Source organism: Mastomys coucha, unplaced genomic scaffold (genome assembly GCF_008632895.1).
Source record: "Mastomys coucha isolate ucsf_1 unplaced genomic scaffold, UCSF_Mcou_1 pScaffold9, whole genome shotgun sequence".
Classification (NCBI taxonomy): Eukaryota; Metazoa; Chordata; class Mammalia; order Rodentia; family Muridae; genus Mastomys; species Mastomys coucha.
In genome coordinates, this window is record NW_022196915.1 from 65,879,810 (window position 1) to 65,896,813 (window position 17,004).

The following is a 17,004-nucleotide window of genomic DNA, read 5'->3' on the forward strand; positions in this document are numbered from 1 at the left end:
AGCTAAAGAACCAGTTTTTTCTGACACAAAATGAAACCTGGTTTTCATTTGCTAGTTTTGCAGAACAGGGGCTATGCCCAGGACACCTTGCACACACTCGACAAGCACTCTACTACTTTAAAAAACTAAAATTCATTTTCTGAAATAGGGAAATATCAATTCATGGATGTTTAAAGAAAGAGCTAGTCTCTGTTTTTCTATGAAGATTTTCTTTAAAATACTACAAAAAAGATTAAGGAACAAAATATTGCTAATTACTGATGAAGAGTAATGGGTAGATGCACAGACTTCATTAAAATTCCTAAGAATTCAATGTTTCAAAGAAAAGTTGTAAAATTTGAATTAGAAAAGACAAGTAAATGAAAACAAAACCACGAAACTATGGCAAAAGGATACAGACATGACTTCTGACGTCACTGCGAAGTCCTTTACGAACAAATTCATATGCTTCTTCTCTTTTTCCCAAACAGTTCAATGTTAATCCTTTCATAGCCAAAGTCTCTGAAAAATAATTTTAATCTGTTTACAAATCAAAGATTAGAGTTACTCTCCTATTACCTGAGATCTTACTATTGGCTTGAACCAAGCATCTTCACACCTCACTGAAGCCAATTTTAACCAATCATAATCTAATTTACACCTCACAAAAAGACTGACTACCTAAATGTATACATTATAATCATTATCACCATATTCAATATTGAACAGACTTTCTTTAACCTAAATCCTATTCTAAAAATGCTTTGGAGTAGAATAGAGTTCTACCCTTTTGAAGACTCTATATGGAAGGATCTATATTATCCTCTGAAAAATTTAACAAAGCAGGCATCCCAGGCCTTTTGAATTAAATTTACAGTAATTCTACTTTCTCTAGGCCAGTTCCTTTCTTTGTGTGTCTGTATATGTGTGTGTGTGTGAGTGCAGGTGAATACATTAGGCACATGTGGAAATCAGAGGACAACCTCAGATATTATTCCTCAGTGTTCACTTTCTTCATAAGGCAGGATCTCTTTGCTTTTCACCAGGCTAGCTGGCTAGCTGGTTCATGAGCTTCGAAGGCTTCTCCTATCTCCACCTTCCAGCTCATTGTAGAGGCACTGGATTACAGACACCATACCTGGCTTTTACATGGGTTCTGAATATGTGAATCCAGGTCTCTGCAATTGCTCAGAAGCACATTGCCCACCAAGCATTGCCCCACCCTGAGACCAATTCTAACCAATCAACCTAATTTTTATTTAAGACAGGGTTTCTTGGGGGATGGCGAGATGGCTCAGAGGTTAAGAGTACTGACTGCTCTTCCGAAGGTCCTGAGTTCAAATCCCAGCAACCACATGGTGGCTCACAACCATCCGTAATGAAATCTGATGCCCTCTTCTGGTGTGTCTGAAGACACATACATAGCTACAGTGTACTTACAGATAGTAAATAAATAAATCTGTTTAAAGAAAAAAGGCATTCAAGACAGGGTTTCTCTGTGTAGCCCTGGCTATCTTTGAACTCGCTCTGTAGAGTAGGCTGGCCTTGATTAAAGAAATACACCACCAATTCATGATGGCTCATAATCTAACTTATACCTCACAAAAAGAGTGACTCTACTTAATTAAAAATATATGTTGTAATCATTATCATCATATTCAATATTGAACAGATTCTCTGTTGTCAACAAACTTATTTTAATAATTCTACTTAAGCTAATAAACACTAGTTTGCATTTGGAGAGCACTATATTACCAGTGAGCAACCCAAGAAAATGTTAGGAAGTTAATGAAAGATGAAGATGATTTATAATAAAGTATTTTTCTGAAAAATCCACAAGGACTTAGATAGTAGCAGTGATTTTCAAACTGATCTCTGGTATGTAATTTTCAGAACACTGTCCCATTTTACAAAGAAATCCTGTCTTAAAAAACCAAAAAAATAAAAAATAAAAACTTTAGATTATGATTGGTTAAAACTGGTCTCAGTGAGGTAGGGCAATACTTAGTAGGCTGAGCAATGGCAACAACCTGAATTCACACATCCAGAACATACATAAAACTTCATAAAATGAAAACTTACATTTCCTTCAAAAGATTATGTAATCGTTTTAGAAAGGGGTACAACATCAGCCTATTTCCTGACTAAATGGTCTTAAAAGTTGTCCAAGTCTAGTGTTCCAAGAGAACTTAGTTAGCTCTGCTATGTTATGGACCATAATTTTCTAAGACCAATCTCATCATCTCAACAAACAACCCCAACTAGTAAAAATGATGAAAAAATAAATGTAGACTTTATTAGGAACAATTTTAAAAAACCCTTAACAACCTAATTATGAATCGATGATAACATATTTACATAAAGACAAGGCAAACAGGAGCAGCTACATGGCTTAGTGAGTAAACACTTGACACCAAGCCTGAAATCCTTAGTTCAACCCATGGGACCCACATGGTAGAAGAAAACTAATTCTCTGAAGTTATTCTTGGACCTCCACATGTGTACTGTGGAATGCATGCAACCAGTTCACACACTTACATGATAAACAAACATAGAAAGAATAAAAACAACATCAACATCAAAGAATAAAATGTGTCTTTATCTTCACACTATTCTATACTGTAAACCAGAGCCTACTTTTATAGACAAGAAACTAAAGTAAGAAATTAGAGTCTAGTCAGAGTGACAGATAAAAGAAATCTAACCTATAAACTGAGCATCCCTAGTCCAAAAGTCCCAAATTTTAGATGATCTAAGACTTGAAACTAGAATTTCAACATTTTTTGAACTGGTGTGTATAACTGGTAATCTAAACAATTAATCCAAAATCTGAACTCATCTGATATCTGAAGCACTTCTGAAGGGGATGTTAACATGTACATTACCTCATCCAATTATTTCTCATTCACTTCCTCATCTAAAAGTAAAGGCACTGCATACAAGAGCATGAAACTAGCTCAACCTAAGACTCACTTGAAACTTAACCAAGAAATGCTAAACATTCATGTATAGAGCCACAGCCTTAGAATCTGAGAACTCCTCCACTCTCAAAAGTCCTGCCTGGTTTTAGAATTATACTCTCCCAAAGCAACACTGCAACAGATGAGACAGTACCTCCATGTTCAGCGAATTTTGGGTTCGAAAGAATCATCTTGCAAAACTTGAGGCCATTTTTGTACTGCTTCTGTTCGTAACATTTCTAAAAGGAAACAGCAGGTTATTTTATAAAATAATGAAGCAATTTTCATTACGTCATACAAATTCAAATCCAAAGTCTAAAATGTGATGACATGCTCTTCTGTTTATATTAATCACAGCATTCAGTGCAGTTATATATGCCTTGACGAAGCATTCCCACTGACACAGAATAAAGAATTTTAAAGCCATATAACTGTGACTTAGTACCCAGTGACCGACTTTCCCGGTGCCTTCCTCCAGTCATTGTGATCCACCTCTGGTAACTTCTGTTCAACTTTTCTGTTATCAACTTTTTTTTTTTTGTTACACATGAGCCCTCAAGTTCCTGAACTATCTGTTATGCTTGGCTTAGTTCACTTAACATGATGCCTAATTTCATCCATGTTGCTGGAAATACTATATTTCCTTCTCTCTAGCTGACTACTATTTCATGGTATGTGGCACACTGTTTTCTCCATTTATCAGCTGAAGGGCATTTAGATTGTTTCCATTTATTGGCTATCATGCATGATGTTGAATAGTGCTGCAATAAACAGTACAGATGGCTCTTCAACATACTGATCTCAATTTCTTTGGATATTCCCAGCAGTGGGATAGCAGGATCATAAGGTAATTCTATGGGTATTCTTATTTTAGTTTGATTTTGTTTGTTTTTAGAAACTCCCTCCATATAGTTTTTTTAACAAAGAGAGAGAGAGAGAGAAAGAGAGAGAGAAAGAAAGAGACAGAAAGAGAGAAAGTGTGTGTGTGCAGATCAGAAGACAATTTATAGAGCTGGACCTCTATTTCTATTTTCCACAGGCTCTAGGGATTGAACTCTGACCAAGCACTTTACCTGCTAAGCATCTCACTGCCTCACCATACTGTCTTCTGTATTGGCAGTACTGACTTCCATTACCAAAAACAACGTACAAGGGCCATTTTCTCTACAACCTTGCCAACACTTCTCTCTTATAAAAATTCCTTTAAAGTGGTGTTATTACCTCGCTTAACTAATGTGGAAAGTGAACCTCTGAACAGACACAAACCTACCTTTGCTGCAAAATGTGGTCCAACTACAAAGACTATCAGTCATCTAACATAGCATAAAAGGTATCCTTACTCCTAAATCACACACGTCAGGCTCCTCCACACTTTCTCATCAATTATACTGCTCAGACTAGGGTCCCATCCCTTAGCATTCAAGCTTTCCCTCCACTGCAGGACCTCTATATGGTAGTCCTTTTAACTAAAATGTTCTTCCTCTGATCTTTCCTTGGCTGTTCCTTATGATCTAAGCCACTCTTCACCTACTTGACCATGCTAAGTAATTCTGCCAGCCTCCTACCCTCTGCCTATCCATACTATCTATTACTCTCTTTCATCTACTACACAGTGCCATCACTCTATTGTCTCTGACATTCTATTTATTTACTATCTTCAGAACCATTTTGTGAACTCTAAGAGAATGAATGCTTTTTTTAAAAAGATTCATTTATTTTATTTTTATGAGTTCACTGTAGCTGTTTTCAGACACACACCAGAAGAGGGCATTGGACTCCATTACAGATGGTTGTGAGCCACCATGTGGGAACTGAACTCAGGACCAAGTAGTCAGTGCTCTTAACCACTGAGCCATCTCTCCAACCCCCAAGGATGAATTCTTGTCTAGGCTTCTTTACACTAGACAAGTAATCAAGAGCTGTTCAATAACATGATCCTCCTAAATTCAAAGCAAAATGGCACCAAGGGCATAGCTAATTCTTGCTGGAGATTTTGGATTTGGAGATGATAATTTGAAAGTCTTCATTAAAATATATTTAAATTGAATTTTCTTGATTGGCTCTAGAAGACTACTAAATGGTTAGAAGACAAAAGTAACACAAAATATTGAACCATATGAGTAAATTAAATAGCTAAGTGGCCAAGCCTGGTAGCTCATTCCCTATACTCAATCAATCCCAGTCCTTAGGAAGTTAGTTGAGACAAATGGCCTGCCATGAGTTCTAGGCTAGCCTAGATTATACAACCCACTGTGGGCCAGAGTGAAACTCTGAAACCTAGTCTTAAAGGTCCAACTTCCACTACAGTGGCTCACTTGACAATTAACAAAGACAGTGGGATATAAGCAGAAGAAACTACTGATCCTGAGGAAGGGTATCCAGTGTTCTTTAAATAGTACTGATCTTTGACAGTTACCAAAGGAGTGAACACTTTTGTCATATATTTGCCAAACGTGCTTCTCCACTAACTGTCTCAAACTGAGATTTGAAATATTCATCCCAAGGCTAGATGTGGTATCCTAGCACTCTCTAGGCAAAAGCAGATGAGGAGTTCGAGGCTATCTCTGGCCAACCTGAGATATATGCCCCTCTCAAAAAAAAAAAAAAAATCCCCCAGTCCACTTGTATCACCGTTAACATTCTCAATACTACATGTCAAGTTCCTGTTGGCTTGAACCAGTACTAGTAGTGTAAATCTTTGTCAGGTGATGGCAACAATGTACTCTATGATCACTGTTTTACTTACAGAAAAGCTCATCAACAGCTAACTGCTATTCAGCCATGTGCTCTCAATATAAATCCACCCTGAAATCTAAAAATCTTGCCCTGCGAGTACCATGTTTTCAAATTAAAAGGGCAGCTTAGGAAAATACAGCTATGAACTCACTTTCTTTTTCTTTTTTCCTTTTTTTTTTTTTGTTTTGTTTTTGTTTTTTCGAGACAGGTTTTCTCTGTGTAGTCTTGTCTGTCCTGGAACTCACTCTATAGACCAGGCTGGCCTCGAACTCAGAAATCTGCCTACCTCTGCCTCCCAAGTGCTGGGATTAAAGGCGTGTGCCACCACCGCCCGGCCCCTCATTTTCTTTTCTAAATCTTAGAGCCCCAGGACATGCTGAGAAGCATGTCACCTCTCTCCTCCCTGAAAGGATATAACCTGGAAAACGGCAAAGGTGCCAAGGTGGCAGATATGCTGGCACACTACCCAGAGAAAAATTCTTGTCTGGGCATAGTGACAAATGCCTTTCATCCCAACACTCGGGAGGCAAAACGAGCAGCTCTAAAATCTAGGCTAGCTTTGTCTGCATAGAGATCCGAGCCAGCCAGGGCTACAGAGTGAACGTGTCTTAAGTAAAATTTAAACACGGAAAACTGAACCTCTTTTATCTTGGCATGGGTCTTACATAACCAAGGCAACTAATTTATTATTATTATTATTATTATTATTATTATTATTATTATTATTATTATTATTGAGGCTTGCCTCAAAGCCACGTAAATGGTCTCAAGCACAAAGCCAGTCTCTGCAGCTTTCATCACAAGGACCAGTTAGAAGCAAGTTTTTGGCAAGTCACTTCCAAAACAGGGCCAGCACAAACATGCAAACTCTCCCGCACAGCGGCATGGGCTCCCTAAGATCGCGGGGCTCGATTTCCCCGCACCCCCAAGCAGCGGTGGTTGGCCCAGCCTGGCGGGACGCGCGGAGCCTAGCGCCGCAGAGCGCACCCAGCCGCCGGGGTCCCAGCAGCTCTGCCAGGGAAGTTTCCGGAAAGCTCCCCGCACTGGGGCCAACCCGGCACGCTACAGTGTGAGAGGGAGAGCGCCGCGGGGGAGGGAAGGAGAAGCAGCGAGGAGGAGAGCCCGGCTCGGAGGTAAAGAAAGCGCGCAGAGGTCGGGTGGGCCGCCGCTCACCAGCACGCGCTTGAAGAGGGCGCTCTCCTTGGCGGGCAGCTGCACGCAGGGCATCACGGCGATGGGGAGGCCTGCTGAACCGACCTGGCAGAACCCGGGCCGCGGGTTACCTCCGCGGGATGCCACGGGAAGCGGAACACAGCGCACTCCAGTGGGCGGCCCGGGAGGGAAGCCCGCGCGCGCGCCAAGATGGCGGCCAGGCCCCGCCCCCTGTGGTGCGCATGCGCAGTCTCGCGGCCGAGAGAAAGGCGAGCGTCTTCTCACTGGGAAGGTCTCCGGGTCGGTGCGGGGCTATGGCTCCTGTCACCTCGTCCGCGCCAAATCATTCACGTGCCCTCATCTCGGAACGCGGTTCGTCTCACTCTGGCTATTAGGCTTCTGTCCTAGATGATGTAAATTTTTTTCTGAGTTAACTTTTATTCTTTTGTTCTGTACGGTGGAGACCCTGCTTAATACAATGAAGACTCTTGATTTAGAATCCATTTTTCCTTCATTTTCTTGCTGTTTTTAAAACGACTCTTTAGGGCTGGAGAGATGGCTCAGTGGTTAAGAGCACTCACTGACTGCTCTTCCAAAGGTCCTGAGTTAAAATCCCAGCAACCACATGGTGGCCCACAACCATCCTTAACAAGATCAGGTGCCCTCTTCTGGAGTGTCTGAAGACAGCTACAGTGTACTTACATATAATAAATAAATAAATTTAAAAACAAAAACAAAAACAAAAAAACCCGACTCTTTAGCTGGCCAGTGGTGGCGCACGCCTTTAATCCCAGCACTTGGGAGGCAGAAGCAGGCGGATTTCTGAGTTCGAGGCCAGCCTGGTCAGGCAGCAGGAAATGATAGCACAGACTATAAACCTGAGTTCATTCTCCAGAACCCTTTTATTTGTTTTGTTTTATTTTTCAGAGACAGGGTTTCTTTGTGTACCCTTGGCTGTCCTGGAACTCACTCTGTAGATCAGGCTGTCCTCAAACTCAGAGATCTGCTTGCCTCTACCTCCCTAGACCTGGGATCAAAGACTTGCATCACCACTGCCTAACATGGAAGGTGACATGAGATAGGGGTTGCCAATGTCAATCACTTGCCAGAGATAACTATAGGTAATAATTCTACAGGAGACACCACACTGAAGGATGCAATGTTTGCTTTCAGGTGAACTTCATACTATGCCTCTCTCCCTTGGTTTGAGAGGGTTTTGTTTTGTTCTGTTCTACACAGGGTTTCTCTGTGTAGCCTTGGCTGTCCGGAAATGTGTTCTGTAGACCAGGGTAGCCTCAAACTTTTAGAGATTTGCCTGCTCCATCTCCCAAGCACTGGGATTAAAGGCCTTCGCCACTGATGCTTGGCCTGAAACAATGTTTTGTTGTTGTTGTTGTTGTTTCCTGGGGTTCCGTTTGGGTTTTTGTTTGTTTGTTTGATTGATTGATTGATTGTTTAAAAAAAAAAAAAAAAAGAGCTGAAGAGATAACTCAGCCATCAAATACTTGTAGCTCTTCGAGAGGACTATAGTCAGGTTCCCAGCACTCGCCAACACCCTCGATACCCAGAAGGCCTGCCGATTATTCCTAGCCTCTGTGCATGTGCTCGCTCTCTCTGTCTCTGTCTCTGTCTCTGTCTCTGTCTGTCTGTCTGTCTCTCTCTCTCTGTCTGTCTCTCTCTCTCTCACACACACACATATATATACACCACAGTTAAAAATAAAATAAACTGCTGGGCGGTGGTGACGCACACCTTTAATCCCAGCACTTGGGGGAGGCAGAGGCAGGTGGATTTCTGAGTTCAAGGCCAGCCTGGTCTACAGAGTGAGTTCCAGGACAGCCAGGGCTATACAGAGAAAACCTGTCTCGAAAAATCAAAATAAATACATAAAATAAAATAAACCTTTTTTAAAAAGGAAAAAATACACTCGTAATTTCAGTGCTGGAAAGTTGAGAACAAAGTCCCCAGGCTATGTGGTGAGCTCTATCCTAGGGAAAGACCCTGTCTCAAAAAACCAAGGTGGAAAGCTCCTGAGTTATTAACACTTAAGGTTGCTCTCTGACCTCCACACACATGCATACACACACACACACACACACACACACACACACACCTTAGTTGTTCAGGCTATGGTAAAACAGGAGGGCAAGAATTCAAAACAAAATAAAAACCTCCACTAGCTGGGCTGCTGGCAGTTCCAAGCCCAAATCTTCAACCATATAAAAGATATAATGTCTGCACAAACAGAAAGCCTAAATGAACCAGCAGCTGTAATTTTATTACTGCCTTCCTGTTTTGTCTGGAACAAAGCTTATTTGTACCTTTCAACAGGAAATGGAGTTATAACATCATTGTGATGTGCTTTACAGCGGGGCTATATGAATGGAATGCTCAGTCATTTCAAAGCCAAAATTAAGAGGAAAATGCCATGTAAATCAAAATGTTTCTCAGAAAGAAAGCCAAATCCTGATCGGGAGCATCTGGGATTCTAGCTAAACGTTTATTCCTGGCACTTTTGACAAGATGTACCTCCTTTAGAATCATGCATTAAGTAAAATAACAGTACAACCACATACCTATTCTATATAACTAGCTGGCACAGTAGAACTAGGAGTTTGCTATTATTCCCACAACCCATCTAACCATGCGATTAAACCCTGTTGAGAAGACAGCTGTGGTGGGGTTTTTTCCCCCCAGAGTAGGGGTTATTTATTATTTGCTAAATTTTCTGAGACTGGCTGGGTATGGGAATAGAACTCGGGACCTTTAGAACTGCAGTCGGTGCTCTTAACGGCTGAGCCATCACTATAGCTCCTGTGGTGGTTTGAAGGAGACTACTTCTATGGGTTCACTTATTTGGTCCTGACTGATAGAACTGTTGGGGAAGGATTAGGAGGTATGGTCTTGTTGGAGGAGGTGTGTTACTGTCACTGGGGGTAAGGGGAAGAGGCTTTGAGGCTTCAAAATACCCTGTCATTCCAGTTAGCTCCCACTCTACCTCATAGTTATTGTCTCAACGTGTAAACTCTCAGCTACTGCTCCATCACTGTGCCTGCCTGTCTGCGGTCATCCTCCCCAACATGGACTCACCTTCAGAAACTATGAAAAAATCCCCAATTAAGTTTTTCTTAAGGTTGCCATGGTCATGGTGTCCCTTCACAGCAATAGAAAAGTAATTAAGACAACTTACTATGGGATGGAGAGAGATGACTCAGTGGTTAAGAGCACTGACTGTTCTTCCAGAGGTCCTGAGTTCCATTCCCAGCAACCATGTGGTAGCTCACAACCATCTAACGGGTACTTCTTGAGTGTCTGAAGATACTAAGAGTGTACTCACATATATAAAATAAATAAAATCTTTTTTAAAAAAAAAGACAACTTGGACTGGCGAGATGGCTCAGCGGGTAAGAGCACTGACTGCTCTTCCGAAGGTCGTGAGTTCTGATCCCAGCAACCACATGGTGCCTCACAACCACCCATAATGAGATCTGACGCACTCTTCTGGTGCATCTGAAGACAGCTACAGCATACTATGCTGGAGGCGGGGCCGGAGTGAGCCATCTGTACAGCTAGTGTACTCATACACATAAAATAAATAAATCTTAAAAGATTCTTGGGAATGGTGGAAACCTTTGGAGGAAGTTAGGTCAGAGGGGTGTGGTCTAGAAGGAGATACTAGAATCCTGGCACCTTTTCTCATCATTTTGCTTCCCATTTCTCATAAGGTAAACAGACTTAACACCATGTTCTGCCTTGCCAAAGGTCCCAAACCAAGATGTCCAGGAGCTGACACATTGACAGCCATGAAGAAATTATTTCCTTTTTTTGTTTTGTTTGGGGTTTGGGGGTGTTTGTTTGTTTGTTTGTTTGTGGATTTTGTTGTTGTTGGTGGTGGTGGTTTGGTTTGGTTTGGTTTTTAGAGACAGGGTTTCTCCTTGTAGCCCTGGCTGTCCTAGAACTTGCTCTGTAGACCAGGCTACCCTCAAACTCACCGAGATCCACCTGCCTCAGCCTCCTAGGTGCTGGGATAAAAGATGTGTGCCACTACACCTTGTAACACATTTTTAAAAAAACTTTTGAGTCTTTTGAGTATTTTACTGCCCTCTATGCATGTCTAGTATGTGCAGTGCCCATGGAAGACAGAAGAGGGCATCAGACTCCCTGGAACTGTAAGAGCATCAGTGCAGCCAGGCAGTGGTGGCGCACTCCTTTAATCCCAGCACTTGGGAGGCAGAGGCAGGTGGATTTCTGAGTTCAAAGCCAGCCTGGTCTACAGAGTGAGTTCCAGGTCAGCCTGGGCTACACAGAGAAACCCTGTCTCAAAAAACCAAAAAGAGCATCAGCGCTTGTAAGTTCTGACTCATCTCTCCAGCCGTAACATAGATGATAGGGAACAGTTTGTTAAGGTTTAAATATTCAATTTCAAGCCAGGAAGTGAGATGAATGTTTGTAAACCCAGATCTTTGGTGGGTAGATGCAGGAGGAACAGAAGTTCAAGGTCACTCTTGGCTACAATAGCAAGTTCAGGGACAGCATGGGCTACATGAGAGACTCTATCTCAAATACCAACTAAATAAATATGCCTTTTCAATTACGTTGTGAAGATCTCCCTTTCTGCATTAATTATCATGTACATGCCACATTGTTTTCTTAGTTTAAAAAGTTGACAAATAAAGCACTAGATTTAAAACTAAGTATAACTTGGATTCTTTTCATGTTGAGCAATAACACAAAGTACATAAAAATTAATTTTTGGGGGGGCAGTTCAAGACAGGGGTTCTCCATATAGCACTGGCTGTCCTGGAACTCACTCTGTAGACCCAGGCTGGCTTCAAACTCAGAAATCTGCCTGCCTCTGCCTCCCAAGTGCTAGGATTAAAGGTATGCGCCACCACTGCCTGGCTTGCAAACGGGTTTTTAAGATTATTATAGAAATACAGGAATTACTAGGTTTAGAGCATTTAAACTAGTGACTAGTATACAGTAGGTAGAAGTAACCTTGAAGCACATACTAGTAAATGTTAAATATTATGTTGTTGGATGTTGGCCTCTATCTTTTTCTCTCTTTCCACTGTTTTTACTTCCCCTATCCCCCCTTTTTTTTCTTTTTTGTACAAGGTCTTGCTATGGAGTCTTGGCTGGCTTTGTAACTCACTATGTAGCCCAGGCTGCCTCAAACTTGTGAAAGCCTCCCCTGCCTCAGCCTCCTGAGTGCTGGGACTACAGGTGTAAACACACTTCCAATTTCCAGTTTTTTGTGTATGCGGTCACAATTTAAGAAACTATCTACTGTGGCTGGCGAGGTGGCTCAGCGTGTAAGAGCACTGACTGCTCTTCCGAAGGCCCTGAGCTCGGATCCCAGCAACCACATGATGGCTCGAGTCTGAAGACAGTTATAATGAATTACACCAGAGTGAGTGGGGCCAGAGCGTGAGCAGCGGCAGAGGTCCTGAGTTCAGTTCCCAACAGCCACACACATGATGGCTCATGGCCATCCGTACAGCTACAGTGTACTCATACACATAGAATAAATAAAATAAATCTTAAAAAAAAAAAAGAAAATATCTACTAAAGCCAGAGATATGGGATATATTTAGCTTCACTTTCAGGGGGAAAATTGAAGCATAAAGAAATCTTATTACCTGTAAATGTGACAGCCAAGAACTATATCCTACTGTGCTTGCATGTCTGTATAATTGATTGGACTTTTTTCTTTGCTTTCTTGCCCACTATTTGCTTTTTGTTTATTTGTTTGTTTGTTTTTTGAGATAGGGTCTTGTGTCTCTAAACACACATGCAAGCAACAGGATCTTAAAAAATTCTAATTTGTAGATATAGTTACCTATTTTTTGGGTGCCATTATGATTTTTGAAAATACAAATGTATAGTTTTCTTTAGTCGCTATTTTAAACAATATTGGCTGAAAGTGTGACAATTACAATTCAGAATCGCCTAAAATTTTTAATGATTGGAAAAAAAGGTCCCATTTAAAAAACAAACCCCCAAGTCTTTGGATATAGTTTAATGGTAGATCTATTTGTCTAGCATGCATGGTCTGTAGCTTTAACCTCCTGTGCTCTGAAAACAAAACAAAACAAAACAAAACAGTAACTTAGAAAATACTGCTTTAAGGGTTGGTAAAACATAAATTCTTGTGATTTCACCCATCACATACTGTAGAATTTGATATGCAAATTAGGAAAAAGTTTCGCTTCTAGATTTGCAAGTAACTGAAAAACCTAAGTTTGGGAAGAAAGATGGAGCAAAGGGTCTTGGGGTGGGAACAAGAAAGCCTGGGGAAGGATAAACTACAACTCCCAGGATTCCTCTGTTAGGGCAACAGGAGAGGGTGATCCGCTCCTTTTGGGTGATCCCGGCTCCCGGGAGTCAGCTCCAAATAAGTTCCGGGCGTGGTTCTTCCAGAGCAGTATCCTCCCCGCTTCATCATTTCATTCTTGTTTACCGTTACGGACACCTCAGGACCTTTAGGCTGCAAAATGGAGGAGGAGCCAGGAACAAACCATAACCCGGAAGCAGTCGCCTGGAATTGATCATGCTTGCAGCACCTTGAGCTGAAATGTTGCGGGGTACAGAAGGCTCAGTTACCAGTAAGAAACGAGAACGTCATTTTTCTTCCTTTAATTAGGTATTCACAATTCTTTTTTGGCCGTCAGAGGGCTTTTTTTTTTTTTTTAATTTTCCCACTGCCCACTTGTGTTACTTCCGTATAGAATCCATAAAACTGACCTACACAATATGGTTTTCACATTCTGCGCCTGGTGCCCGTTTAGAGTCAGTTTTAACACGCCAGAAACTGAGAGTTGCTTTTAAAATTTCGAGTAATACTGGGTTGTTGGGTGGATGTTGAAGCCTTGCTCTTTCTATGTTTAGGTAACTTTAGAAAGTAACTAAGACCTCCGACCTTGACAGTTACTGATTCCACAGCTACTCCTAAAATGGAAAATTTAGCCAGAGCTATTATTACTAACATCTACCGTCCTTTTATTCTTTTCGCCGTCAAATGAACGCTCCTGTTGTACTCAAGGTTAGATATAAAGATGCACAGAAACCTCGGGGCGGGGGTGGGGGGGTGGGGGGGCTATTAAATGTGTGGCTGCTGGGCATTAGCCAATTCTTTCACAGTCCAAATTTCAGCTGTGATTTGTTACGTGAAAGTTATTAATAGAACCCAGTATACGCTGAATCTTCTGATTATTTAGTTTTCACAATGATGATGCTAAATTAGATTTAGCCAGACCAAAGGGGCTTATGTATGAATGTGTTGCCAGGCACAGCAAGAAACAACAGTTGTAGTAAAAGCTGCTTCTGGTAATTTGTAAGGATCAAAGCATAGGCCTTCAGTGTGTTGGTAAACAAAACTACCACTGACCTACTCCCCAGGCCCTTCTGCTAAATTTTGACCCTTATTTCCATTTTTAATATCAGGAGGCAAAACATTTTCCCTCTATCGCCCAGTAAAGTCATACAACTTTTAGCCCTTATCTGAAGGAAGACAGATAATTATTGCACATACTCAATTTCACCTAATCTGTCATTCTTAAAAAATATTTTTGTATGTGTGTGGGTAACTAACTGCATGTATGTATGTATACCATATGTATGCTCGGTGCCCAGGAAGAAGGAGAGGGTGTCAGATCAGTCTCCTGGAACTGAAGTTAGGAACAATTTGTGACCCACTGTGCAGGTGCTGACCTTGGTCCTCCACAAGAGCAGCAAGGACTCTTAACTGTCAGAGTCTCTGCAGCTTGGTAATATTCTGTACTGTTAAATATGAAAATAATGTGTACTGTTTAAAAGACATGGAAAAGTCAGAAAACTTAAACGTTTTCTGTAATTCCACAACTAAGTAAAGAATGACTTCCATAGTTACACAATTTTGATGGATTTCTTTCGTCTGCTGTTAAAATATGTGTCATGGTTCGAATGAGACCATAGGCTCCTATGTTTGAGTGCTTAGTCCCCAGTTAGGAGACTGTTTAGGAAGGATTAGGAAGCGTGGCCTTGCTGGCTTTGAGGTTTCAAGAGCACATGCCAGGTCCAGTCTCTGCCTGCAACTTACAGACCAGAGGTGAACTCTCAGCTACTGTTCCAGCACCATGCCTGTCTGCCTGTTACCACACTCACCGCCATGATGTCCATGGACCAACCTGAAACCGTGAGCAAGCCCTCAATTAAGTGCTTCTTTTTATAAGTTGCCTTGGTCATGGTGTCTCCTCATAGCAATAGAACAGTATTCTTTATCTGCTTTTTTCCCACATAGAATTTTCCCATGTAGAATTTTTTAAAAACAAACAAACAGACATTATACTGTTTTGTTATCTGTTTTTTTTTTCTTCAGTCATTAAAATATCATCATTGTCCTTTTTTTTCTCACCAGAACCTCCTGGTGTGTTAACTTGGTCTTTTAATATTTGAGGATCTCTTCCTTTAGGTTCAGCTAAAAGAGAAGCATCCTCAAGAAGTGATCACAGGGTTGAGAATGAGAAGCACTGATCTAAGAACAGACAAGTTGTTATAAACTCTGCCTCTATCCAGTGAGTGACTACTTGTGATTAAGTTATCTGACTTTTTTTGACTTCTAAATGCCCTGAAATAAAACAAAGTGCTTGCTTAGCATGTGTAAAGCCCAGGGGACAATCCCTAATCTCTCTCTCTCTCTCTCTCTCTCTCTCTCTCTCTCTCTCTCTCTCATGCTACACACACACACACACACACACACACACACACACTATGCACCCTGTCTCTCATACTCTCTCTAATAATAATTTTAAAAATAAGTTAATAAATACAATAAAATTGCTGATTTAAGTTTATCCATACATGTCAATGTACATTTGTCATTCAGCATTTGGAAAAGCAGGAGGCCCCTAGCCTGAGCTACATAAGAATACCCTTTTGTCAATTAAACTAGATAATGGATGATTTCCTTGAACTTCATAAACATATGACTATGAACCACGTAAAGATGTGTCATTATTTTATAGCTGTTTCTTTGTTTGTTTGTTTGTTTTTCGAGACAGGTTTCTCTGTGTAAGCCCTGGCTGCCCTAGACTTGCTTTGTAGACCAGGCTGCCCTTGAACTTACAGATATCTGCCTGCCTCAGCCTCCCAAGTGCTGGGATTAAAGGCATGTTTTATAGCTTTTAAATGTATATTTATAAACTCATTTAGTTAGAACTGCCTTAACCCATTCTAATGTTGTATTTGTTAATTATACTCCTACATACTTGTCTTAGTTGTATATATAAAGTTACTCTTTTTCTTTTTTTTGACAAAATTATTTTGTGTGCATGTGAGGGTGTCCAGGTCAACAGCTTTCAAGAATCTGTTTTCTTTTATATCAATTGTGTTAGCCAAGTGGTGGTGGCGCACACCTTTAATCCCAGCACATATAAGGAGAGGCAGGAGGATCTCTTTGAGTTTGAGACCAAACTGGTCTACAGAGTGAGTTCCAGGAAGCCAGGACTACACAGAGAAACCCTGTCTCAAAAAAAAAGAAAGAAAGAAAGAAAGAAAAAGAAAGAAAGAAAGGGAGAAAGAAAGAGAAAGAGAAAGAAAGAAGTGAAGAAACAAACCCGACAACAATGACAACAACAATCCCAAGGAGTGAGCTCAGATGTTGTCAGAATTACCTGTAGGTACTTTTATTCTCTGGCTATTTTACCATTCCCTCACTTGTTTTAATATACTATTATTTAGAGGTTTTGAGGATTTTCTTTGTGGGTTCAGCCTGGTGTTACTTCCCTTAATTCGACCATTTGAGAAGCAGAGGCAGGTGGATCTCTGAGTTCATGACCATCTTGGTCTATAGAGTGAGTTCTAGGGTAGCCAGAGATAAATAGTGGGACTCTGTCTCAAAATAAACAAACACTAAAAATATATAAAACCATATATGTATATATATATATATATACACATATATGTATATCTCTGTGTGTGTGTGTGTGTGTGTGTGTGTGTGTGTGTGTGTGTGTGTATCTGCCGCGGACCGGGATTTCTTGCGGGGTCCCTTGTTCCGCGGAATGAGTGGTTCTGGCCAGGTGGGCACGGGATTCGGCTTTTGACAAACAGACTACACACGAGTGGTATTAAGGTCTGAGTGTATTTCTTTAAAAATGACATGAGGCTTTTACAATCATTGTAAAAGAGAAATGAA

At 41.0% G+C, this 17,004-nt stretch overlaps 2 protein-coding genes across 10 annotated transcripts in view; one reads left to right on the plus strand and one right to left on the minus strand.

The window, feature by feature from the left end:
- The window catches only part of Naa16 (N(alpha)-acetyltransferase 16, NatA auxiliary subunit), a 58,381-nt gene extending 51,337 nt beyond the window's left edge, over positions 1–7,044 (minus strand). For 2 of the 3 annotated variants that reach the window (XR_004116058.1, XM_031361116.1), the window contains exons 1-3: positions 6,849–7,044; positions 3,094–3,178; positions 397–501 (exon numbers count right to left, since the gene is read on the minus strand). Coding sequence is in view for 2 of the 3 variants with exons in the window: in XM_031361116.1 (XP_031216976.1) it covers positions 397–501; positions 3,094–3,178; positions 6,849–6,902 (244 nt within the window). In the remaining variant the exon portion in view is untranslated. The remainder of the gene's footprint in view (positions 1–396; positions 502–3,093; positions 3,179–6,848) is intronic. The other variant, XM_031361117.1, reaches the window with a different exon arrangement.
- Positions 7,045–13,058: 6,014 nt separating this feature from the next.
- Mtrf1 (mitochondrial translation release factor 1) overlaps positions 13,059–17,004 on the plus strand; it is a 27,704-nt gene continuing 23,758 nt past the window's right edge. The window contains exons 1-3 of one of the 7 annotated variants that reach the window (XM_031362334.1): positions 13,059–13,435; positions 14,910–15,003; positions 15,280–15,382. Coding sequence is in view for 1 of the 7 variants with exons in the window: in XM_031362328.1 (XP_031218188.1) it covers positions 13,405–13,435 (31 nt within the window). In the remaining 6 variants the exon portion in view is untranslated. The other 6 variants (XM_031362330.1, XM_031362329.1, XM_031362332.1 and 3 more) reach the window with 6 other exon arrangements.